Consider the following 26328-nt stretch of genomic DNA (forward strand, 5'->3'; position numbering starts at 1 on the left):
ACTGATATAATTTTAGCCGTAGTGCTCCTACAGTCTTGCTTTCTCCAAAGCATTCCTTGGCAGCACATTCCCAAATATATTCCTGCACCTTCCTTCTATGTAGATATACTACTGTTGTTTTCAGAGTTAAATTAGCAGAAGTGGATAGACATTTAGAAAGAGAATGAATCAATTTACACACAAATGCCTTGTTATTCAGCAGTGACAGCTACTCCTTCCCACCAAGTACTGACCTGGAAGAGTTTCTGAAAAAGAAAAACTTCTATAGGTAGATTAAAAAAAAAAAAAAAAAAAAACCACACACAAAACCAAAAACAACCAAACAAAAACCATAAAAACCCCAAACCAACAAACAAAAACCCCCAAACCAACACCACCACAAAAAAAAAAAAAACAAACCCCAAACAAACACAAAAAAATCCCCAAACCACACAACTCGGCCACTTGGATTTTTTAACTTACATTTTAAGTGTTTGTTATAGACTAGGCCCTTCACAGAAATTTCAGGAATGAGATAACTTTTTTTTTTTTTTTAAATCAACTGCTTGCTAACAGCAAATTCTATATGATCCTTTTCTACTGCATTCTAGAGAAGACATAGAGAAGACATACTCACACGTAAGGAGAACAAAAAGCAACACTGCAATAGAGCTTAATAGGAAACACTTTTCATACAATCATGCAACTTGTTAGTGGATGCATAACAGAAACTAGGAATAAAACACTGCTATAGCAATGCAGTATTACACTTCTAAGTCCCTGCATTTTACCCTGGAATAGATTACCGCTATAAATAAAGGAATTTAATAGCTGCAAGCCAACCATCTACTTCAGAAGGCAAGGAATGCTGCCAAGAGAATGACGGCAACATTATTCCACCACTGCACTTCCAAAAAACAAGCATTAGAAAATATGAATTAAGCTAAAACACAGCTTTCTCTCCAATTACAGCAATGTGACTTTTTAAATAACCTTAATCCTCCCATTAACCTTGCTAATCAAAGGAAAGAAAAAAAAGAAGAGTTGACTTGGGTATTTTTTTCCCTTTTGCTCCATAAAAGCAAGGGAAGAGGGAAGCAAAAGCATTCAATGCCCTTTCTTTCCCTGCTGATTGGCCTCATGTATTTCAAGGCCTTTCAAGTCATAGCCTCTTCTTACAAGCCTTCTTTCTGACTGTGGAAGTCTCAAAAAATACACTTACTCCTCAGACAATACATTTATGGAAACCCCTTTTATTTTTCACTTACTGAAAATATTTCTAACTGGATGTTAGATCCAAAGACCCACTCAGCACTTTACCTAAAGAGCTAAATTTTACCTACAGAAAATATATTTTGCTAGATACAGCACCAAACCAAGACCTTTATACCTTTCTTAAGAAAGATACAATTAATAACATGATAGAGACTGTTCAGACAGTGGAGATTTGTTCGAGGCAGAAAAAAGTTTAAGATTCCATAGTAAGTGATGTACATTTTCTTTTTCCTCCCTATCGTTAAAAGCTGGTTACTCTCACACTTGCCATTGCTGCCAGTGCTCCCTTTGTTTCACTTTGCATGTATTAGTTTTCCTGAGATGCATTAATTTCCTTAGCTTCATAAGTGAAGCGTTGTGATGTCAGGCATACATACCTCATCTATCCACTGCCTCCTTGTGATTCTGAAAGAGGTGAGCACCTGGGTCACGATTCTCTTGTTAGAATAATTTTCTACATGCGCTACAAGTTTTCCTCAAGTGCCTGTTTTCAAAGCTATCTAGCTTCCAGTCTTGGACTGTGGCAAATGTTCCACCTAAGAGACTATATGAACAAGACGACTGAGTTAAGATTCAGTTTAGCTCTAATCCAACAAGCGTGATAGCTATTCTTCTATTCTGAATGCTACCGAGCATGTAAGGTTTAGGTAAGAACACATACAGAAACTCGATACCAGAGTGAGCTGCGAGAAGAGATGTCTCAACTGTTCTATGTTCTGCTTTGTCTGCTATGGTTACCAACAGCCCACAAACACACCAAAAAACCATACACAATGAGAACAGCTAATGCTCACAGCAAACCAGAAATAGCAGCATGGGAAACTTAGCTTGCAGTTAGTACTTGAAGTGAACTATCAGTAGTGACAATCTGGACCTTCTAAAAACAAAGCAACATAGTTTAGGTTATACAGTCTATTAAAAATAGTAGTCATACACTACCCAGATCTGCATAACCTTCTTGTAGCAAATGCTTAACGTAAGACTTGATGACCAATGAAAAAAATTAGAAAAAATTTTTTTTGGACTGGTGCAAAATACTGACATTTTCAGAACTGCAGGGAGAAATCAGATTCACTTCAGTCTGAAACACAGCAATTTTTCATTGCTGTTCCTGAATGCATTACATGAAAGGACTTAATTTCAAAAGCCATGTACTTAAGCTAAAATAAAGTTAGGACTACTTCCTCAAAACACATTCCTTTGTCAAATTTAACATTTTCAGGTTTTCTGCTTATACCTTCCAAGGGGCAAAATAAATCACTCCAAGCAAATAAGCAGGAACAGTTTATTGTGACACTGGCAGCTTTGCCTTTCTCAAGTAATACTGAGCTCTCTAAAATTTTTTTTTACCTGCCAATTTAAATATTTCACCTACATATGCATCATTACTTTATAAAATTTCTTTAATATTTGCATCTTTTCACCTGATTTAACACAAAAACAGAAGCAAAAGAACAAACTATTGGAAACATAAGGAGTTGCATCATGGCAAATGTAATCTTTAATAGAAAGTAAGAAAACCCTCCCTACTGACCTTTATTCAGAATGAGGAAAAAGATAAATATCCACAGCTCTTTGTTCCATTTGGTAGGAATTTTAAGATCCATCAATGCATGTATAAGCACAGAACAGACAGTTTTAGCCACACTGGAACCACCTAAACAGAGATTTTAGGTTCCATAGTTTTTACATGCATTCCATCCTTGAAATGCTGATTATAGTACAGGGATTCTATTCTTCATCTACAGCAGTTTCAATTTAAGAATACACCATAAGCCAACTTAGAGAAACATCCATTAGTTGCTAATAGAATCACAGGAAGGTCTCACAACAGTTTACTAAAACATTAAGGTTTTTTTAAATCACAGTTTTCAAATATAAAAATCGGATTTTCCCTGTAACTGAAATATATTTACAAGAACATTTTAAAAAGATGGTCTGTAATTTAGATCTAATCACTGTCATCTGAACCACCTTCAGACCCCTCATCATTGGATCCTTCTGGTTCAGATTCGTTACCAGATCCTCTGCCAGAACCCTCGTTGTCAGATCCTCTCTCAGAATCTCTGTCTGAGTCAGCACTGCGAGAAGCTGGGCGAGATTCATTTTCTGAACCACCAGAACGACTTCTCCCCGACTGTACAGACTCATTGTCAGACTGCTCCGAATCTGACCGCCTCCTTTTTCTAGCCGACCTGTCACTGTCAGAATCTTCCTCAGATGGGCGGACACTGGATCTCCTTGGACTACCTGCCTCGCTACCAGATTTGTTTCTGTTATCAGAATCACTGTCAGAAACAATACGTTTACTGTGCTGCTGCTCCCCGTCATCTGAATCGCTGTTGCTATTCCGAGCATGTCTGTAGGGAAAAGAAAAGAAAAAAAATAATCCAGTATTAAAAGATGCTATCCTTAGCTTGAAAATAAAATGAGACACCAGCATTTGAGTAATGCTAGCATTATCAGAATGAGAAGAATGAGTGGAATTAATTTGCAATGGAAAGTGATGTTGTGAGTACAATGAAAGGCTTCTCATTATCTTTGCATTATCTCATTATTAACACTGCAGTTTCTCTGGAATGCATGCACTGAAACTTTAGTACACACAAAGTAAATCAAGGTTCTTACCCATCATCGGCAATTTTGAGTTTATCCTCATCAGAAGAATCATCACTTGATGAAATGATGGCTTTTGATTTGATCTTTCCTTTCATTGAAGGAGGCAGACGTTCTGGTTTGGGCTGTATAGGGGAAAAACAAAGGGTTGCCTGTTCATGTGGCTGGTCAAAGCATAGTGCCGAAATGCAGAAACATATATACTCAGAAAACCAGACATGCTTTTAACAGTTGTTCTAAAGTCATTAGATCAAAATTTTCCATTTACTATCACTTAATTCTAAATGGCTTTGGAAATATCATTTTCATCCTTGAAGCAGCTATAGCAATAGGGGAGGAGGACAAAAATAAGATCAAAGGCAGTTTGCTACAAGAAGTTTTGTTGTAATTTTCAACATTAATAGATCTCTCTACTAGAGTAATGCTGAACTCCAAATGCATATTTAGAAAGTGATGCAGTTATTCAGGGTTTAACTTACAGCCTTCTTTTTCTCTGCTTTGGGCGGACGTCGTTTTTTAGGTCTGGGACCATTTTCATGTTCTTCATCATCGCTCCCCTCATCTGCCTTCTGGGGTCTTAAACAGAAACATATTTCATATAATGTAAAGCATAACATCAAAAAAACCCTCAACACTTAAATATCAGTCTCAAGAAACATCCAGTTGATCAAGGGTTACTCGTACTTCTTTTGTAGAGTGGCTGTTTAAGTCTTATAACGTGTATGTGTAAATAAAAATTAATCATGTGAACTCCTGACAACAGTTCATTTTTTAAACCATTATGAAATACTGCATGAGAATACACTTAAAAAGCCACACTATTTCTCAGGGGGGTTTAACATTAAGGTATCAATTACCTCCTCCTCTTCTTCTTCTTTCTCTCACCCTCCTCTTCTTCCCCATCTTGTTCACTACCACTGCCCTTCCTCTTCTTTTTCTTTCTAGACATGGGCAGATCTTCATCGCTGTCATCATTGACGAACTCATCAAATTCCCCTGCTCCTTTTTTAGAACGCTGTAATAAATAAAAGCCCCACGAGATAGCCTATTATTCATCTTCCAGGTAAAAAGCTACCAGAAAACAAGTCAAAATTGAAACTTTACTTGAACCTGTTTTCAGAGATATGAAAATACAGACCTTCTTGTCCCAACTTCCCCATAATCTCTAGATTGATGTCATTAAGAAATTGATTCCAAATTGGCACATAATAAAACAATCCTCTTCTGTTATTTTAACAATTGAATAGAACAGATTTTGGTGATGCCACCATGCTTGGAACTTTTAAGTATAGCTTTCAATTTTTATATTTCATCATTAAACCTGCACAATTTCACTCAGTGGAGCCTAGGAGCTTGAGATCGAAAACCTGTGCTACTGCAAGAGACCATATATCAAAAGGGGAAAATGAAGGAGATTTAAAAAAAAAAAGTCTGTTCTACCCTGCCTCCACCACCACCACGTTTTTTCTCCTTTGATCCTTCTACTTCACCAGTGAACATCAGAATATTCTTGGTTTTCTCCACATATTGAGCTCTTTGTTCCAGAAGTTTCTTCTGTTCTTCTTTTTCTCTTAGGCGCTTCTCTTCCTGAAACAGAGAGAAAACTAACCATTACTACTGTATTTGCAGCATTGCAATGATTATACTGAAGGCATATAAATGATTTGCTGACAGGAAACTGGAAGATTGACTTTTGACAGTCTATGTCATAGCAGAAGGTCCATGTGGCAAAAAAAGAAAAGTTTTCTACAAGCCTGCGCTAGAGTAGGCACAAGTCCAAATGAACTGTTGCACCAAGTGCTTCCTCACCCAGCCTGCCAGTACAGAAATTTGATGGCAGACCTTCTGGGGCATGAATTTTATTTCATTATAAAACAAAAAAAAAAATCTATTTCTGAGGCTATGGGGAAGAACGAGTGAGTATCACTTGTTAGCTATAACATTTTCTGCTAGCACTTCTATAACAAAGCAAAATAATTTTATCAATAACAGCAGGTACCACCAGAGAGCAACAGGGGCATATACATTGTTGATAGGTGTACTATTTAAAAATAAAGTATGTTTTTAAAAAAATATAGTAGAGAGAATGTAACAGAATAAAACCTGTTCTTTAAGTAGTTTTTGACGAAGCAGCTCCTTTTCTTGCTCTTGCTTCGCACGCAGCTCCCTCTCTTCTTCATCCTGCTTGCGTGCCCGAGCCACATGATACTGGGCTTGACTCAGTAAGTCAGAGCACTGCCTGTAACATGCAATGTTTTCAAGTAAAGGAAGGTGGCAGGCACATACTACAAAAAGAAACAGTTTTATAACGGGCACGCATCACACCACTACATTCATATCACTAAAAGAAAAAAGCTACTTGCAATAGCACAATAGAAGAGTAGAGTACTACAGATTTTTGAATAAACTAAAGCATTTTCTAGTAAGCTAATTTATCTTTAAATTGCAATGTACCATTTCAGAACATACTGCTTCCCACTTAAAATTTAGCCAATTTAGATACAAAAAACCCCACACAAACATAAAAGGAATCATCCCAACTAATCTGGACAGCTTCAGAAGTATGGTTAATAAAAACTTGTATTTAATCATAACATACTAGCAAACCTAATCAGAAAGGTAGGTAGAAATTCTATCTTAAAAAACCCAGTTGTGTAAGAGTTAAGGTTGCATAAAGCGTTTGTCTCATGAAACACAAAAGCGAGGTGCTTTCAATATCCTCTTATTGAATGTTACAATGACATTTCCTTTAATATTAAGATTGAAATTTTCTTCTCTGTACAGTGTTTTAATGATATCCATTTAAGACGTACAGTGCATGATGGCCAACACGTTACTTGTATATGGCTATGAAAATCTTAGAAGAAAGTGCAATAAATTAAACACAGGGCATACTGAGTGAAAACTTAAGAAATAAGCTTACAAGGAAACTGATTTGAATAGGCTTGTGTACAAACTCACTACCCCGAGCAAAAGTGAAAGCAGAATAGCTTCTGCAAAACAAGTTTTTCATGTTTCAGTAACTGACCCATGCTATTCACCCATGAACTACCTCAAAAAATCTCCATGAAAGCAAACCTGTTGTTAGATTATGTTTAAAGCCAAAACAGTGAGAGCTAGAGATGTTTAAATAAATGTCACTACACTCTCACCAATGGAAAATTAGCCATTAAAACAGCTAAAGTTTTGCAGCTCCAGCTAATGGCAGACACTGTATGTCGAGAGTTTTAGACTACACAAAAATGTTAGAAAGCAGACAGAAAAAGAACAAAACAGTAATAGGGACTAACCCTGCATTTGTATTTCTACTGCTCTAAGAAACTGTTAGTTGTAACTTTGGAATCCAGTTTTATTATGAAAAGACAAAAATATTCCACTTGTACTTGTTTGTGGGTTTGTGTTTTGGTTTTTGTGTTTTGGTTTGTTGGTTTTTTTGTTTGTTTGTTTTGTTTTTACCTGGCTTCCGTAGCAGCAAGTGCCAAGTCAAATCTCATCTTATCACCTACTTTACTCAAGTAACTGAAGTACCTAGAGGAAAAAACAACAAACAAAAAGCAAAAATGGCATTACTTACATATTTATTGTAATTTTGCCTTAAAACAAAGCATTTACTCCTGAATTACAATCCTATAAAACTCAACAGATGAGGAAACCTCACCAGTTTTCTCTGTGTGCAGCCACTTTTAATACAACAGCGTAAGAGTACATTCAGAGTTCTCCAAACGTAAAACATTCTGAAACCACCCTAGAGCGGAACAAAAAACTCAGAAAAATTCTAAAGAGAATCCTAAGATTTCATTTACTGGCTCCTAGCAATAAGTACATTGCTGACCGCAGTAGATTTATTCCTTGTCTGTCACAGCTTAAGTGCTTGAAACCAGCATAAGAAAAGGAAGGAAAACTTATTTTTTTTTAAATCCTTCCAGAACACCCTCCTTGAACCTAGGTGACAGGCCCTTGTAAATACAATATACCTTAACATAGATGGGTAAGCTATGATGATCAGTAATTTGAAAACAGTTTCTCCAATTCATTTAAAGAAAAACAACTTTCTAACTTTCAAGGTTGCCAGTTTCTTCCCATATTCCAGAGACATTTTAAATGAAGTGGTTTTGTGCTAGACTGAACTCAAATTCTTGTGTATATGAAGAAAATAATTCCTTGCTCACATTTTAGATCATGGAAAATATTTTCCAAAATGTGACAGGCATCTGAATTTTTAGTTAATGGGTACAAAACAAAGGATTTCATGCAACTTTCTCAAGACAATAAATACCAAGCTTCTAACTGAATTTAAGTTAGAATTTGTGTTTGAATGTTTAGTTTGCATTATGTAAAGCACTAGAATTGTGAAATGGTTACTTGTATTACAGGCTTGCTTTAGTTGACAAAATTATTGAAAGGCAACATCTATCCCTGACATAACAGCAGAGCTAGCAAAGCATAAAGCAAGCACCAGCTACACCAGCAATACCTAGGAGCTGAATAAATGGTTGAAAGCTTTCCGTTCAAAGACAGTGACAATTGGATCAGATTAATCACACTGTTTTCTACCCAGAATTAATTTTTTTTTTTTTTTGGTAAAGAGAACTAAAAGATCTGAAATGCACTTAAGAAACCACTTCTCTTCTTAAGCTATGAGAGCGCTTAGGCTTTACTTGCCAACAGGTAGGCAAAATTTGTTTTCAAGGACTACTGGTCATTAGCTAGGCTTACATAATATAAGCATATTTACTTTTGAGCTTTATAGGTTGTTTTGAAAGAAATCATTAAAAAAGTAATCAATCAGTAGAATAATTTCAACATGTTTTTCAACTATGCTCTTCCAGGAGGAAGTGCATCGCAGTCATAGTAATACAAAACCATTTGAGAAATAGATATTGGCCACTTGGCCAAACAAAACTGGCTCTGGAGCAAAGTCTGAATACATAGTTTTGTGAGGCCAAATCTTTGTTTTCCTACTAGAAACTCTAGAATTACATACAGTGTTTCATGGGAGATGACTGATCATTCTTCTAACCAGATTTGTGACCTATGCTGCAAATTTACTGTAAGGGAACAACGAAATAGATTATAATGACTAGAAATAAATCAGCTTTACCTGTGGGCTAGCTCCAGTTCTTTCACAGCGTTAAGCACTTCCTTTAGATTGCTTTTTTCGTCTTTCAGGACAGAGGTAGCTAGTCTTTGTAGCACTAAAGCCACATTAAACATAAGGACTGTATCACTTGGTGCTACGTGCCTGGCCTGTGAATAAAAAGCATGTTTTAAGATACGCTACAACTTGACACAGAGGTATAAGGAAGTGATGTACAGAGAATAAGCACCATTATTTCAATACTACCAAATTTAAGGATACAAACATGCATCAATTTACAGTAATTTTATTCTGTGATATATGATGTTTTATATTTGTACCTTTAACAAAGTTTGTTTGCATTCCTGTAATTTGCCACATTTGAAGAGTGCCCGGGCCAAATATAACAAGACTTCAGTATTTTGGTGCTTATAGAACTTTCTGAGGCAGTTTTCATACTGAAACGGGGGGAAAAAAAAAAAAAAAAAAAAAAAAAAAAATCAAGAGGTGAGTTATTTTGATTAGCTAACTTCAACAAATATTTCTGTTCCTAAAAAGCATTACTGCTAATATGCCTTTTGTTTTTTAAGGTGTGTCATGCTACATGGATACCTCCTTTTCACTGATCAGAAAATTCTGTCTGCTATTCCATAGCAAGTGCCTGATTTTTCTGGAAGCTGGCTGTAGTCCCGGAGGCTCTGTAGGTCTTAAAATACAACAGAATACTTTGCAAGTACTATCTATTGTAACAAAGTCCAACACACACACACCCCATTTTAAGAGCACTCAGTTATTCTTCACAGTATGGGGTGGAGGGAAATCCATTTTCTTTATTCATACAAGATATTTTATAAATGGAAATATATTTAATTAATCTGATGCAATTAGTTAAAAAAATCCACACCTGTCAAATTTGTTCTCTCTACCTAGTTGAATAACTTGGCATGCCAAGGGATATTTGGTTGTTCTAAAGTGTAAAAGATGACTTGTTACCATAGGTTTTGTGGGTCTAGAATTAAAGCTTCAAACAGTTATGAAACTTATCTCTTTCAGCAACAAGCACCTTTTGTTTGACGTACCCTTTTCTCAAGGAATCATTCACCCTTTCTAAACCTCCAAAATAATAAGTACAAAGTAATTTTTATTTCTAGCTCAAATACAGAAAATGTCCAGAATTGTAATGCCTGAAGTCACTACTTTGGGATCACACTGTCTTGCAATCACCCAATTTTCACTCACCTTTAGAGTCAAACATTTTGTATTTAGCTTAAGTCTGCCTTGGATTTGTATGCTTTATGGCAGAGAACTCACTAGAATATTTTTGCGGCTGCAGTACGCTAGGCTAGTAAGTGCAATTTGTCTCCCTTTGAGTCAAATATCACATATTTCAGCCTGTACCAACTGCACAGCAGAACCCAGGGAACGAACAATAAAACACCTCAGTAAATAAACCCATTTCTACTAACAGCTTTACTTAAATATATTAGCAAATGAGTACATATTTTTCTGACAAATCAAAAAGTGAAAATGATACCTGGGTTCGCACTGTAATACACTGCTTAAACAATTGCTAAAATTAGACTTTCATTAGGCCTTTTGTCAATAAAAACAGACGTGTTAAAAAAAAAAAAAAAAAAACAACAGACCTCATTCAAACACAACAGAATGAATGTTGTTAACAGTAGTTCACTGTCAGTAGCAACTACTGAGATCCTGATCAGGTAAGAAAGGCCCAGTATCTCTTCCTTACAACCATCACAAAAAGCTTCAGGATAGCTCTGAATTAAGTACTTTTGAGCCCCAATGTAGATTCAATGTTAATGAAAAAACGTATGTTCTGAGCTTTTGCCCTGTCATAAGGCATAAGCTTTTTTTTTTTTCCTTTTAAGCTTACTTGTATGCTTTTGATCAACTGAGTCAATTTAGTTAGAATAGGCTGATACTTGGAAGTTAGCTCGCATGAGCAGGTTGAACCAGATGACCTCAACAGATTTCTTCCAACATGAATTACCTTGTGATGTTAACTGTGGTGAAAGAAATCATGGCACAGTCAGCTTTGCAGACAGCTCCAATTGTTATTTATGCCATCATTTCCAAGAACAAAAATAGGAAGTGTTGCTATTAAAAAAAAAAATCCCAGCAGCAAATTGCTTTTACGTACTTCAGTAACACCTGAATGTAAATCACATATAGTAACTACACCGAAACCTCTCTGACTAAAAATTAATTCCAAGACCAAAATTCTACGCCAATTATGTTTTAACTCTGCTACCACAAAAAAAAAAAAAAGTGTACAAGCTGGTAGATGCTTCGTTACCCCTTACCCACATTTGGCAGTTTGTTTTTAAATCTAGACTTGACAGCCAACAGCATGCTGGAAATAGCCCTGTAACTTGTTAAAATATTACTCGGAACCTTTCGCAGCTGCTATGACAGCGGAGAAACATCCAGAAGTCATCTAACCCAACATATTATGTAGTTCAACTTAGAGATGTTACCATCTGCACAGCACTGATGTACTGTTTCTGTTCTACATAGATATGCGCCAAATTCAGCCACACATCGCTGATATCTGCTGTTGCCTCTCTCACTTGGGCAAAAACATCACGAGCTTCACGGAAATATCCTTTATGTGCCAAGACAGCTCCTAAGGGGAAAGTAATATGTACAGCGTAAGCTTCCAGGTTCATGTACTATGTACTCCTACCAAACAAAACAAAATATTGCATGAATAAAGATCCCCATCAAAAACTAAGCAACATAGCTGCCATATGAAAGCTATTCTTTCCTGTGCTTTAGTACATAGCATTCAGGTCCTGCAAAAACAATTCTATATTAAAGCATGAAACATAAGAATATCATCACCTCTGAAGGAAAATTAGAATCTAATATTCACCTATGCCATTAGCAGCATACAAATTCTTTGGATCGTTTCTGAGTACTTGCTTGTAGATTGCTAATGCACGGTCTTGATGACGCTTCTCCTGCGGAAAGAAATATCCCAATTGATCACTCATTTCTGTAACGGGGTGTTAAAAGATCTACCCAGAAGTTTTATGGACTATAAGGTGCCAAGTAGGTATCAAGAAAAATCTTTGAGTAGCTAATAGCAAACACAAACTGACTAAAACTGCACACAGGGCAGAGAGACACCTGTTTACCTTTTCTCTGTCTCTTGTGGGTTGATGTAGAGTCTGCAACCAGACGTTGCCAAGAGCCAGCATGGAATAAGTATCGTTTTGCGTGGAGGGCTGTTTCAATATTCTTTCAAATTTCTTCTGTCCTGGTCCCCACTCTTGTTTAGCCAAATGAAGATTGCCAATCAGAGACCAAGCATCCGGATGGTCCTGAATAAAGATTCACTCTAAGTTGCAAAAGCACTGTTTTCCCTTGCAAGGTTACTTTTCCAAGTATAAAATGCAATTTTTCTTAAATAGAATTCCATATTTAAAAAAAAACAAAAAAACCCAAAACCAAACAAAAACCAAAACCAGAGAGCAGATTACGGTAGTTTTCTCTTCTTCCCCTAGTTTATGTGGGCAAACAAAATAAAAATTCAACAAAAGCAAAATAAAATTTTAAGTCAGCATTTCAAGTGTTTTAACTTTAAACACTTGAAGGGTTACAAACCTGATTTATCTGAAGTGCTTCTTTAAACCAATCAGAAGCCTCATAAAAATTTCCTTTATCCCTAGCCATAGCTCCCAAGCGCAAGTAGCCTAAAAATAAAAATACAAAATAAAATAAAAATCAGGAAACAGGTTAAAGTCATCCCAAAGAAAATACTGACCATGCATGAATTTCAAAACCAATCTTTTTCTTGATCTGCTAAGGATACCAAACATTAAAACACCTTTCCTAGTCTATTCACAATCAGACACACCATGTAAACATCCATCCACAATAGTGATAAAGAAATTGCAGATTTCTAACAGTTAAAGTAATGTAAATATTTTTAACTGGTTTCATAAGTTAAAGATGATTGAGAAACCTCAAAGAAGGGTATATCAGTTACATAATACTCATCCCTCCACTTTAAACAGCTCTCCCGTCTCCACAAACTTTGGGAAGAGTATCAGTTAGCAGGTTACAACGGAAAACAAGCAGAGAAAAGGCTATAGATTAGGCTGGGGCACGCTGTGTGCTGCAGCTTTCTGAGCAAGGGCTATCATCTTGCCGTTACAGCAAATATCACAGGTCAGCTACTTGGGGGAAGAAGAGTGAGAGGAAAAACCAGGATGTCCCACAGAAGCTGTGCTAACACCTTCAACAGCCATTCTTCCCTGGAGGATGGCCAAGATCCAGGATAAAGTCGTTCTCCCACAGGGTGTCTACACCCACAATGGTAGAGCCGCAGGGTCTGGACACATCAAGTTGATGGCCTTGATTGCACCTGAGTGCTGAGGTGCTAAGGCTTTGGTGGGGGTGGGGAGCAAGTGAGCAAAGGCATGCAAGTCTAGATAAGCTAATTTTGCTAGATTTTTGGAGTACAGTATTATTTACCAATAATTAGAAGGCTTAAAGCTGGAGATTGGACTGTAAGGACAATGCGGGCCTTAAGAAAAGGTAGGGGAAAATGGCGGGTAGGCCCCAAAACTACTATGAAAAGTGAAGACAGATATAATGAGACCAGAAGACACTGTAAACGGGAAGATTTTTGGTATTATAAGGAGGACTGTGGAACTAAAATACCAAGTGTTTCTTACAATCAACGTAATTAGGATGTTCTCTTAAAATGTTTTTATACAGCTTTTCCGCTTCGTGAAATTCACACATCGCCTCATATAGTCTGGCAAGGTTATAGGATGTTGTTACAGAGATAGCATTGTAATAATGCTCGTCATGTTCAGCTTCTGCTTTTGCACGATCCAGTGATGCCAAAAAATATTTCTGAAGTATAAAAAGAAAAAAGGAATAAAGCACTCCAGAATATTCTTAAAGGAAAACTGGGTGATCAAGAAACTAAATTCAAACTTTGAGTAATTACATACCTTTGCTTCTCCTAGGTTTCCCAGCCTGAAGTGCAGAGCACCCACATTATTCAAAATCTCTGGTGGGACATCAGCCTGTACTTTCTCTTGCAGAATGCGTGTGGCTGTACCATAGGCTGAGAGTGCACCCTTTACAAAGAAAAAGTGGATGAAAGAAATAAAAGCATGAGCTCTGTGTGCTCTTACGAAAAGCACACACATAATTCACCAAGTGTATATTAATAATACCTGTATATCAGTCTGTTCTAGAATTTGAGCCAGCTCAATCCATGCCTCTACATCATCAGGATATTGTTCTGTGACTTTCTTTAGATGTCCCTGAAAACCAGCAGAAAATAATTATGCCGCTTTGTGGACACACAAACTGTTTAAAAACATACACATAAAATCAAAAGAAAAAGTGAAGGTATTTAAAGTTAATACTAGAAAGATATACCTTAATGCAAAAGAAAAGATCCTAAATATCTGCACAATTTGGTCACCAAAAAAACGCATTAGTTTCCTTCCTTCATTACTGTATTTTTCTGTAGAACATAACACCCGCTTAAAGACTTAGAGAAGCAGAAACTGTTACACCAACATGAGAAGCTAGAAAAGAGATGCCTAATGTTTTTTGCATTTATATACCCAACATTAGATTTAAAACCCCTTTCATTTAAAAAAAAAAAAAAAAAAGCCTAACACAGTCCTTCCAGATAAGCCAAGACAAGTGTTTTCTGGAAATCACTGGCTAATTTGTTAGCTCGTGATTTTCTGAAGACAACTTCTCATCTTCAGAGAACTTTAATATATATGGGAAGAATTCTGCCCTTTTCATAGTACCAAATACAAATGTGAGGCTGGGGCTCCTCTAAATTCTTGGACTTGCTTTAGCCAGAGCCCAGCAGGAGTCTCAGTTCTGTCCAGAAGCTGTGACTCTCCACAGTTAGAATAATCTCTCACAACAGCCAATATTAAATATTCTACACCTACAGCCACGTAACCCTGTGTTTTATGCAACTTAAGGTACATTCTGATTTTCAAGTTCTACTCTTGTACGTAAAAGTACGATGCTGGCAGAAGCAAAACTCACCTTCGCAATATCCCGTTTCTCCTGGTCTTCTGAAGCCGCATAAAGAGATCCGAGGATTTTCATAGTCTCATAATTGTTAGGATAGGCTTTCAAAACTTTTTCAAAGCACTGTGATGCATTCTCTTTGTCGCCTCGATAAATATACATTTGACCCAAACCAAAAAATGGAAGTACAAAAGAAGATGAGGCAAACTGAGTGGCCTGATAATAATACTGGAAAGCTTGATCATAATCTTCCTAATTAAAAAGAAGTAAATAAAGAACAGGTAGTGTTTTCACAGGTGAAGTTTGTATGAACTTTTATAATACAGATTTTTACAAGTAATCTCAAAGGGGGCTTTTAAAAAATGCCCTACCTGTACATGAAAAGATCTTGCCAGCTGATAACAACTCTCTGCCTGCATTGCTTCAACTTCTGTATTATGAAAAGCATGAAGAGCCAGGTGTTGTACTTTACCATAGTCCTGAAAAAAAGAAGTTAAATGAAATTTGAAAGCCTTCACTTTATGGTCAAGTGGTTTATTATTTAAACAAGGACAGCTGGAAAATACAAGAAAGCTTAGCACTGACTAAATTAGTAAAAACAGATTTAGTTTTAGTGGTTACTGTTCTTTTCTCTATTTCATATTTTAAAGCATGGAAGAGGTGGGGAGAGGAAAAAAAAAACCAAACCAAAACAAAAAACCCTTCAGAACACAAAGGTGACCTTGACTTAAGAAGTAAGTGTACCTTTTCTTGGCTGTCTTGAGAAAAATTTATACAAAATTTAACTCAAAAACTTTACACTCGTCCATCTAGATTAACAGTTCCATATTAGGCACCACTTAGCCTGATGAAATGAGATTGAATCTAACACCAGAATTCTTGCTGTTCAGAGGTTATCAAGTATTTAGCTGTAAAATTCCATAGACCTCTTACCTTCTTGAAGAAGAAGTGATTAGCCAAGTGATTCAACACCATTGGATTACTGGGATCAATAGTGTAAGCCCTAGAGAGGAGTTGAACACCATTCTTGATGGAATCAGCCTAAATGAAACATTCAAAGGTATCAGCAGTATCTCAATAGCTGTATCTCATTAACATCTTCTAAACTGTCCTTCAGCCTAGGCTGCTGCAGTAACTCAGATAAAACCTTGCTGGGCTCACAGAAAAAAGTAAATTCAGCTACTAGCTTTCTCCCTGCAGCAAACAGATGGAAGATGTGAAATGAAGCCACCACAAAGGCATGAAAGAAAGCAGAGCAGAACTTTCTAGGAAAAAACAAACAAACAAACAAAACAACTTAGTCTTGCTGTCTTTCGACATTTCACACCCTGATAGCATTCCCTCTGCTGTTCAACGGTCCCAGTTCCTGTTTGGTTTAGTTTTCAGTCTTTTGAACAAATTGTGTAACAGTGAAATGAAAATACTGTCAGGTTCAAATTGTAAACAAGAACTTCAGATGTTGAATTAAGAGCTACTAGAACTTAAGTTCTAATTAAAAAATGGTAGAAGTTTGCGGTGTTTACATAGGGATATAATGATATCAACTTACTCTTTTCTAAAGAAACTTCATAGTTCAAAAAAAGTTTTCCATGGGTACAAATTTGACTTGCCTACAAGTTCAAATCCATAACTGATAAAATAATTGCTATTTATTTGGGACACTCATGAGATCTATATCACAAGCACTTCAACTTAAATCTGTATTTATTTCTGAACAGAAAGACCAAGAACAATATATAGTAATCATGTAACATCTGTGCTTCACTTTACAATTATTATCAGCAAAAGCTATCTTATTGAACAGATTAGGTTTTATGAGGTTGAGAAATAAGATAAAGTCCAATAGGCAGCTAAAAAACATAATTTCAGCTTGAAAAGGCATTATCTTTCCAAACCTAGCAAAACAATATATCTTGATTAGGAGACATTGAATAATTATTGGATTAATTTTCAAAGATAAAGAGGTTTTATAATCACACTATGCATACGTCCAAGTTTTCTGATAATTTGAGTCTCATGTCCAATTTCAACCAAATCCCATACATGGTTAGAGGTCTCAAAGCTTCTAAGTGTTTTCATTAAAGAAAACCAGACATAAGACAGACCTCAATGAGAACACAGTGTAATCTCAACTGTGATTTGACATCATAACATCATCTAGGAGGGAGAAACATTAGAAATATCTAAGCACAGAAAAGGCCTCAATTAGTAGTTTGCAACTTGGAGAAAATCTTTTCCTCAGAGAAAGTGTTCTCCCTCCCCCACGCCAACTCTTCGATGATATACTAACTTTGCAGTGCAAGCTGTGAAAACAGTTTGAAGTAAAGCACAGATGATCTATTTCTTACAAAGAAGAAAAACTGTATTTGAGTACGTCAGCTTTTAATTACAGCTTTTCGAAGCTTAAGGTGAGCGGGCTCATCCCTTGACTTTAGTCAAAAGACCTTTAGGGAAAAAAAAAAAAAAAAAAAAAAAAAGAAAGATAGCAGGCTACCGGGTTTCGTTACTGGGTTTCGTTAGTTTCTCACTCATGGAATTATTTATTAAAATTTGACTTTAGAATATTTTTGGTTGTCTCTAGTTTTAGGAAAGAAAACTCTTGTGCCCACATTTTTCGGAATTCTTCATGGAAGTCTTACCAGTTATTTTTTTTTTCCATGACATAGTAAACTAAGTAATATTCAGACATTTCTGTGCTAACAAAAGATCTTTCTAGGGAGCTACGTGTTCTACAGATAGCATAACATTAATTTTTACAACATATAATTATGTAACAATTTTTTTTTTTAACACTTAAAGGTCCCATCCTCCACTGATAACTTCCTTATCATAGATTAACCAGCTCAGATCTTATGATCCCAATTAAGCTATATGAGCATATGTATTTTCCTAGTGATACAACATGTAGAGAGGAAGGATCACCACTTTATTGTACTTTCATCAGCCTAGTTAAAATTCATTCTTGCCTACTCTTCGGTTTACCACGTGGTATGATGCCAAGGTAGCCTGAATACAACTTTAAAGCTTATTCAAAACCTTATGTTCCTTAAAGCCCAGAACTAATCACCTGGGACTGTCTTTATTCTTGACCTTCCTGTTAGCATGATGCTCTTTCAAAAAAAAATTCCTGATGCTCAGGAATAGAGCTGCCACTGCAAGTGAGGTCTCCCAGTATTTGAGGGCTTTCAGAGCATCCCGCGTACAAAATGATTTAGTTAACCTTCACAGTCACAAATGACTAAGTAAGGCTTACTATTATAGATATTATAAGTATTGCTCATTAAAGTAAGATTTTGATACCATCGCTTTTGGGTTTTTCTTAAGTGATTGGACATGCATTCACATATGTCATCATGGATTTTTATTATTTTAATTAAAATAGTTAACCCAGCACTGGTTTTCTGTACTTAACACCTCTACAAGCAAGATAGTTGAAGATTGTTAACAATAGAAGAAAGTTATTCAGAATGTGCTGCTCACATCAAATACCTATCTGTAACATCATTCAATACACACTTAAAATTATTTAACCACAAAAGTTACCACCCCTTTTAAAAACTGGACTACCTTTCAAAGGATTAAAAGTTTGCTTTTTCAGATAAGAAGAAAGTAAACCGAGTATGGATTCTTTTCAAGTCAGACCCACCTCTTTATTATTGAGTTCCAGAACCGCCAGTCCAACCAAAGCACCTACACATTTTGAATTTAGCTCCAGAGCCCTGCTGAACGCTAACCGAGCTTTTTCCAACTTGTTCAGTTTCACGAAGCAGTGGCCCATACCTAATCGAACCTCAGCTAGAGAACAAGATGACACCATTCAGAATCCCAAAATTTCAACTTTATGACTTTTTTTACATGATAAACAACAATTAAAGTGAAAGCAGAATTTTTAATATTCCTTTAAAACCTGCAAAGCCATCTAATGATTTGCTGTTTTTAAAGGCAGCCTCCCACACTTGGCAGGAAAACTAACTTTAACAGATTACTAGGATTCTATTTCTCTGTACACCCCAGAACATTGGTCTATATCTCCAAAACTCTGATACCAAAAAAATAATATTACTTTTATAGACATGTATTAAAAAAATAGAGAAAGGCAATAAAAAATTGCCAGATGAAAGGGCTGGAAATTTCTCAGGCAAGGTAAGTTCACCTGAGACTAGCAGGCCTTCAGAAAACACAAACATAAAACAAGTTAGCTAGACACTTCTCCTCAAATGATCAACTGATTCACTAACAAAATGCTGTTTATCATCCTCTAACTTCCATGATCTTGTACAGATGAACTCATACAGACAGTTCACATCATGTCTGTGTGAAAAAGGGGAGTGAATGAAAGATGTTTGTTTAAAAGTAAGACTTACATTTCTGAAGTCACTTTTGCAGCAATGATTCCCATGTTAAACCAGACTACAGAATACATATCAACTTTGTAATAAATTCTTTTTGAGATAGGTTATGGCAAAGTACACCACATCTCTCAAGAGACTTTATAGTATTTATGATCCTAATGCAAATACCCTGAACTAATCTCATCCATTGCTTTTATAGCTGTTACTGATAGCTTTCCCAGATTTTTCTGTTAAGAAAATCATACAACAGGAAAATGCACATCATGCACTATAGGCAGAATTTTACTTTTCATGCCTTGTTTCATTATTAATGCTAATACATCATTTTCTTAACCCTTATTCCAAGAGTTCACAGATAGGTTCTGCAGTCTTGAACAGCTCCCCTGCTCCCCATATAATTATAACTTCTCTTACATGCAACTTCTCATTTTCTAATAGCTCTTTAAAAGGTAATAATTAGAAAAAAAAAAAAAAGTATTTTCCTAAACATAATTTCCTTCTCTAACAATTAATGAACACTTCAAGTCAACAAACACGTGAACTCCTCTATAATGAGAGTTGGGTTTTTTTGACAGATACATATCACAAAAAAGCCCTTAAGTATTAGGAAGACTTGAGTTAGTTTGCAAGCACAGCAAATGCTTCCACTAGCAAATACTTTCTGTATTACCTGGGCAACCTGGATTGGTACGTAATGCTTTCTTGTAGTAGGCAAGGGCTCCTCTATAATCTTTCTTGTTGAAAGAGATGCATGCTTTACCTGTCATAACATATCAGATACGAATAAACAAGAAATATAAACAAAGTAGTTCAACATCAGAAGCTCATAAGTATTATTTGGTAAACTTGTGCTGTGACGATTTTCAAAAGTTAGAGTTAAAAACTAAACAGAAAAGCTAAACAGAAAATTCAGACAACTACAACTTTTGCTATCTTTGACGATGTCAAGTATATGAAAAAAAAATCCAACATGGGAACACAGTAAATTTACATTTTAATGATTTTCTGCAGGAACTTAATTCTTTCCTGGTCCAGAGGAAAGACACTTACTAAGACTAGATTAACTAGCAAACAAATTAAAATACAAGTGCTACAGCCCACTGTTCCCTCACTACTAGTATCTTCACCTTCAACAGAGTATACAGCTTCATTGGCATCATCAGGGAAATATATGTAGTTGGACAGGATGTATATCTATGGGTCTCAGAAGATGCTAGCTAGCATTATACATTTTCCCAGCTCTTTCACCTACATATACTTTCCAAGTTTAAAGTAGTCTCCATCACATCTTTCTGGTCCAAAGTACACACTTCTTTCTCACGTTCTTTCTCTCTACTCACATATGCACCCTCTTCTGAAGCACATAATTCATTCCAAAACTCAACTGAAGAGACCAGGTTTTTACACAAATACCAATAAACTCATACCAAGAAGTGCAGGAATATTATTTGGAGACTGGTTGAGCACAAAGTGGAATTGTGCATCAGCTTGGTCCATCTTATCACCTTCAAGGAGACAAAAGCAGGCTCTTCCCAACAAGTGATTCTAGATAAGGAGAAAAAAATTGAGATACATTTATCTTTGAAAAATATGTAGACGTAGTCTATACGTGGACGATTAACTGGCTATGCTATAATGCTTTCTATTATTAACTTATTTCTCTTACATCAGGAAGAAAAATAAAACAAAAAGAGCCTTTATCATTCACTTCTAAAGTTCACATATTATCAAGCGAGACAATAACAACTAATCTTTCCTTCCCAAACCCCAAAAGTTGACTTAGTTCTACCAGGTGTCCCAAGATAGAGATTCCTGATGGCACTGCATACATTTCAGGTACTTACAAGCTTTGCTTACATGTACTACACTAACAGACTTTAAAGCTTGAGCAGTTTCTATCTTCCTTTTAGTGAATCAGCGCTTGTTTTCTTTACTATCACTAAATAATTTACAAATATGGATTTTTAAACAGATTTTGGTTTTACCTGATCATACATGATAATTTTGTCAGCCATAGTATACAGCAAGGTAGCTTGCGTAATGAGTTCCTTCTTGTTATCTTTGTTCTTCTCCTTTCGAGCCTGCTGTACGTAGTATGCTGCCAGAGTATCCAGACACGTCATCTGATCTTTTTCATGGTCTCTATAGTCCAAGTTACCATCTATGCGTGCAGCTTCCAACAGCTTCACAAAGTCTTCTGTTTTTCCTTGTTTGTAGTATTCCAGCTATAAAACATACAGTTTTAACTCACAATACTCGCCCAGCAAGTAAGTAATATATCAAGTTGATGCTTTAGGTGTCACACAGACTCTTTTTCCAAAATGCAGGGATAAATCGGACATAAACGTAGGGATTATCAGACAAGGGCATTCCAATACTGCCAAATATTTTTCTATCACCATCCCAACTTAGTATTTTTACACTAAAACACAAGTCTTACAACTATTTATAAGTGAAGAATCAACTGAACTTTTTCCTCTGAACTTCTTTTAAGTTTTTGCACATTTCACCACACTTTCTATAGTATAGATACTGCCCCCTCCTTTTCTATGAAGTGCATAATCAAAGGCACAAACCAGGAAAACCATGGATTGAGTAAAAAAAAAAAATAAAATCTTAGAAAGCAGGCCTCAAGCAGCATTGTCCCAAGAAAAAAAGATAAAGTTAAAATCTTAATATGCATATGTCAAATCAGAAATATCTGGCCTAGAATCAGTGACTGAATAAGACCATTAAGTTCCTGTTCAGAATTCAGTAATCCCTGGTCATAAAAGTAAGGAAGTGGAAATTATTATTTGATTATCTGAATACAATATTTCAATATATATTTTTTATATATACTAACCGCTAAGGCAATCCATATGTGCAGTTGAGTGTGTTCCTGTTTCAGTATACTTATTACTTCATCACCCTCAGGTAACTGATCGAAGTCAAGCTCAATCACCTAGAAACAAACAATACAGATTTTATTTTCACAAAGCATTAACAATGTTATCTATCATTGAGGTTAAAGGAAGCTGGACATTTCAGAGCACAAAACAATTATTTGTGTTTAAACAAGGTTATGGACAGAGAAACAAGTGATAACGTATTGTATTCTGTACAAGACAAAAGTGATGGTCTTTCACAAATATCAGAGAAAAGACAGCCCAATGCTTGGGATATTAGTCAGGAAGAATAAGCAGAGATGCTAACTCAACTTCTTTCACTAAAGAATCATAGAATGGTTTAGGTTGGAAAGGAGCTTGAAGATCATCGAATTCCAACCCCCCTGCTATAGGCAGGGACATCTCCCACTAGACCAGGTTGCCCAAGGCCACGTCCAGCCTGGCCTTGAACACCTCCAGGGATGGGGCCTCAACAACCTCTCTGGGAAACCTGTTCCAGTGCCTTACCACCCTCACAGTGAAAAACTTCTTCCTAATGTTTAATCTAAACCTGCCCTCTTCCAGTTTGAAGCCATTCCCCCTCATCCTATCGCTACATGCCCTAGTAAAAAGTCCTTCCCCAGCTCTCCTGTAGGCCCCCTTTAGGTACTGGAAGGCCGCAATAACATCTCCCCGGAGCCTTCTCTTCTCCAGGTTGAACAGCCCCAACTCTTTCAGCCTCTCCTCATAGGAGAGGAGCTCCAGCCCTCGGATCATCCTTGTGGCTCTCCTCTGGACACACTCCAGCAGGTCTATGTCCTTCTTATGTTGGGGACTCCAGAGCTGGATGCAGTACTTGATTGCACACTGCTGAATTTCTAAAACTTTTCCTACAGGTAATTCAAAGATCTAGTATTAGATAATCTAGTATTATAATATATATATTATAATATACATTGTATATAGATATATTATATAACCTGATTATATAAAAACCTTCCAGTAATCAGGTGTCAGAGAATCAATACCTAAAACTTATCTCAGAGCACTGAAATTTTGTAAAGTCATCTTTATGCCCAAGAAAATTAAGAGATTATTAAAGTAGCAAACATTATGAAGAACAAACTAAAGTTCTGAATATTAAGAGCCATAGCCATCATGAGCAAATGACATCAACAACTTTTCATCATGCAAGCATTGTCTTGTAAGTACTATTTTCCCGTGTTGATCTACTTTTCTGGTACGGACAATGAGGAAAAAGGAACAGATACTCCCAAGTTGGGATGTTTGGGAAGACAATTTAACTACCTGTTAGTTCACTTGCTACTCAGTCATTCTGCCTTTAATATCAGTCATCTACATTACAATTTAATTTTACAGTAAGGAAGAGGTGCAGTTGTTGTTGCCAGGCTTGTACCCTGATCGCCAATGCAGGGACTCTTTCTCTGAAGACTCGATCAGAGCAATCCAGTTTATACAGGCTTATAGTTTTGACTAAGCAAAACTTGAGAGTACCAGCAAAACTACTCCTGCTTCTATTGTTATTTTTAGTTGGTCTTGGACAGTACCTCCTGTTTGACAGATAATGAAGTTTTTAAATTTGGGCAACCCTCATCTACAAACCAAAATATTTATTAATGAGAAACAGATATTATCAACACAGCAAATAAATACAGAAGTAAAAAAGGGCAGTAAAAAGAAAAAAAAAATTATAGCAGTCCTTTGTGATTAATTTAGAACTTCAGGATCCAAGTAGTCCTAGTCATAAGTTGAATAAGAGCACCAAGATCAACTATTCATGTTGATGCCTCAGGCAGAAATTTCTGTCAGAGAAAAAAGCCCTCCAAAGTGTAACCTACACAGCAAAGTACCTTTTGCAAGATTTAAAAACTCAATAGCAGTTGGATGGCAATATGTTACAGTATGGATACAAATGTTCACCAAAAACATTCCTCAATCTATAAGCAGTATGTTTCAATAACTTACTTAGCTACGGTATTAATTTAGTATCTTCTATGGATTGATTTAACTTCAAAGTTTTATAATACCCTGTAAATTTCCAATTATTTCTTTTAAATCTTTTTAACCTTGCCTTGTGACAGTCTACCTTAAATAAAGTTAAATAAATTTCTAAACTCACATTGACTTCACAGAGTGGAGCCACTGCCTTACATGTGTCTATATGCTGATTTAGGAACACGCATGCTGTTTACAAATCAGTGCGGTCAGAAAAATCAGCATCTAACGAACTGAGGAGAGAATTTAGCCGGACAAGACCACCGTACACAAGCACAAACTAAAAATTAGATGCTGCTCCCAGCAGGGTCTTCACTCCTGAGGGCTGCATATGCTTGACGCATACACTGGGGGAGAATCAGCTGCCCTTTCTTCACAGATATGCGGTACCGAAGGACCCCGGACAGACCGCCTGCCTGCTCCCAGCGCCTCTCCTTCATCAGCAAGCCACTAGGCAAGGACAGGGAGGTTACGGCTACCAGAAGGCAGACACCGTTCACCGAGGGGCACTGGCGAAGGCAGGTTTGGGTTTCTTTCCGCAAAGCGGTACACCTGTGACTCCCCCTAACAACTTATTCCTCTCAGGGAAGGGAGCGACACTCCCCCTCGAGCCCCGGACAGAACTACGAGAGGAGGCGACAAACGCCCGCGCCCCGGCACGCATCATACGGCGCAGCCTCCCTTCCCCCTCCCCGGGACCACCAGGCCGCGCCGCCGCCTCTCAGCCCCCGACTCGCCTCATCGGTGTCCCGGAGAGGGATCTCAATAGATCCCCGCGACATGATGGCGACACTGCTGTCCGCTGAGCCGCCGGGCCGCGAGCACGCAACGGCCCCTCGCGCGCGCACTTCCCCTCACAAACACTGACTGACCCGGACGTGCTCGGGCCAAGGGAGGGGGAAGCGGGGCTGGCTCCGCCCCCGAGCCCCGACGAGCCAATCCCAGCGACGCACGAGCCTGGCGGGCCGCCTGGCACCCGTGCGTGAGGAGGAAGGCGGGCTTCGGGGTCGGGCGCGCGCGGCTTGTTGCTGCGGTAACGGCGGCCTCGCGGGCGCCCCTCAGCGAGCGATGAGGCGGCGGCGGGCCGGGCCACCGGGGCACCGGGAGCCGCCAGCCCTGGCCCTGGTCCCGGTCCCGGTCCCGGTCCCGGTCCCGGTCCCGCCCCAGGCTGGAGCGCTACGTGTAGCGCTGTGTGACCTCCCGTGCGGCTGCTCACAGCTGTCTTCCGTGTGGTGGCCTTTTAAAACGTGAGCAGTCTCCTCAGGACAGAGTGAGGGCTTACGGGGGACTTGCGTACAGGTATTAGTCCCGCTAATTTATACATGTGTATCACATACTTACCTATAGAAATATAGAATACTGAGACATAATGCTGTGTATTTATACGCGCACACAGTGAAAACACTGAATAGGTTCGCACCTGGGTGCTCTCTGGTCTTGAGACCACAGCTCCTTCGGGCTGTGCCTCTCCTGTCATTTTAAAATCTCCTGTCATTTAAAAATTTCCAACCAAATGCATTAAAATGTGTGGATTTTTCCTGTCTTTGTGCAAAAACAAATAATGTGTAAATCCAAATACTGTATCTGACTAGCTTAAGTGGTGTAATATTGTTAATACACATTTACATTTTTTTACAGCTTGATCAACTATTTTCAAATTATCTCAGTGTTTTTTATTACAAATACTGAATCTGATAAAATTCTGAATCCTGAACCTAGACCCTGATCCTGGAACTTCTTTTGTGTGAGGCATTCAGCCACATGGAGGTGCACAAATAAAGAAGAAATTAAAAAATTGGGTTCCTAAATTGTTTTTTCCGATTATGATGGCAGATTCACTGATGTATTTGGATAAAACACAGCATGCATAGTAACAAGCGACCAACCTTTGTTATTTTTGCAGCTGTACCAGGGAATAAAAAGGGTAGTAAGACTAAAAGATTCTCTGGCACATTTTGACTAAGAAGATTAAAAAAAATAATCTGTGACATATTACTTAAACAGCCTATTAAGGCCTAAAGCAATCTTGATTTTGTCCTATAGCTAGCCTTCAACATAATACAGAATTTTGACTGAACTAATAGTCACAACTATAAAG

General features: G+C 37.3%; 1 protein-coding gene across 1 annotated transcript; it reads right to left on the reverse strand.

The window, feature by feature from the left end:
- Positions 1-2737: 2737 nt before the first annotated feature.
- Positions 2738-25079, reverse strand: CTR9 (CTR9 homolog, Paf1/RNA polymerase II complex component). The gene is made up of 25 exons (XM_082485971.1): positions 24968-25079; positions 22193-22291; positions 21333-21572; positions 20775-20892; positions 20018-20107; positions 18642-18790; positions 15929-16036; positions 15367-15474; positions 15011-15247; positions 14167-14256; positions 13939-14067; positions 13654-13837; positions 12578-12666; positions 12109-12294; positions 11844-11931; positions 11446-11594; positions 9289-9405; positions 8972-9117; positions 7327-7398; positions 5974-6109; positions 5311-5457; positions 4728-4885; positions 4350-4446; positions 3883-3995; positions 2738-3614 (listed from the first exon to the last, which is right to left on the reverse strand). Exons 1-25 carry the CDS (start codon positions 25010-25012, stop codon positions 3206-3208), a joined length of 3504 nt encoding a protein of 1167 aa, XP_082342097.1. The 5' UTR covers positions 25013-25079; the 3' UTR covers positions 2738-3205.
- Between the last annotated feature and the right edge of the window lie 1249 nt (positions 25080-26328).

The sequence above is a fragment of the Vanellus vanellus genome (assembly GCF_965231255.1).
Source record: "Vanellus vanellus genome assembly, chromosome: 6".
Classification (NCBI taxonomy): Eukaryota; Metazoa; Chordata; class Aves; order Charadriiformes; family Charadriidae; genus Vanellus; species Vanellus vanellus.

Excerpts from the sequence above, each read along its gene's own strand:
- CTR9 (XM_082485971.1), bottom strand. The coding sequence starts at position 25,012 with ATGTCGCGGGGATCTATTGAGATCCCTCTCCGGGACACCGATGAG. Across the intron at positions 12,667-13,653 it reads ACATCCTAATTACGTTGATT|GCTACTTGCGCTTGGGAGCT; the intron begins GTAAGAAACACT and ends TTTTATTTTTAG. Across the intron at positions 4,447-4,727 it reads AAGAAGAAGAAGAGGAGGAG|ACCCCAGAAGGCAGATGAGG; the intron begins GTAATTGATACC and ends TTTCTGTTTAAG.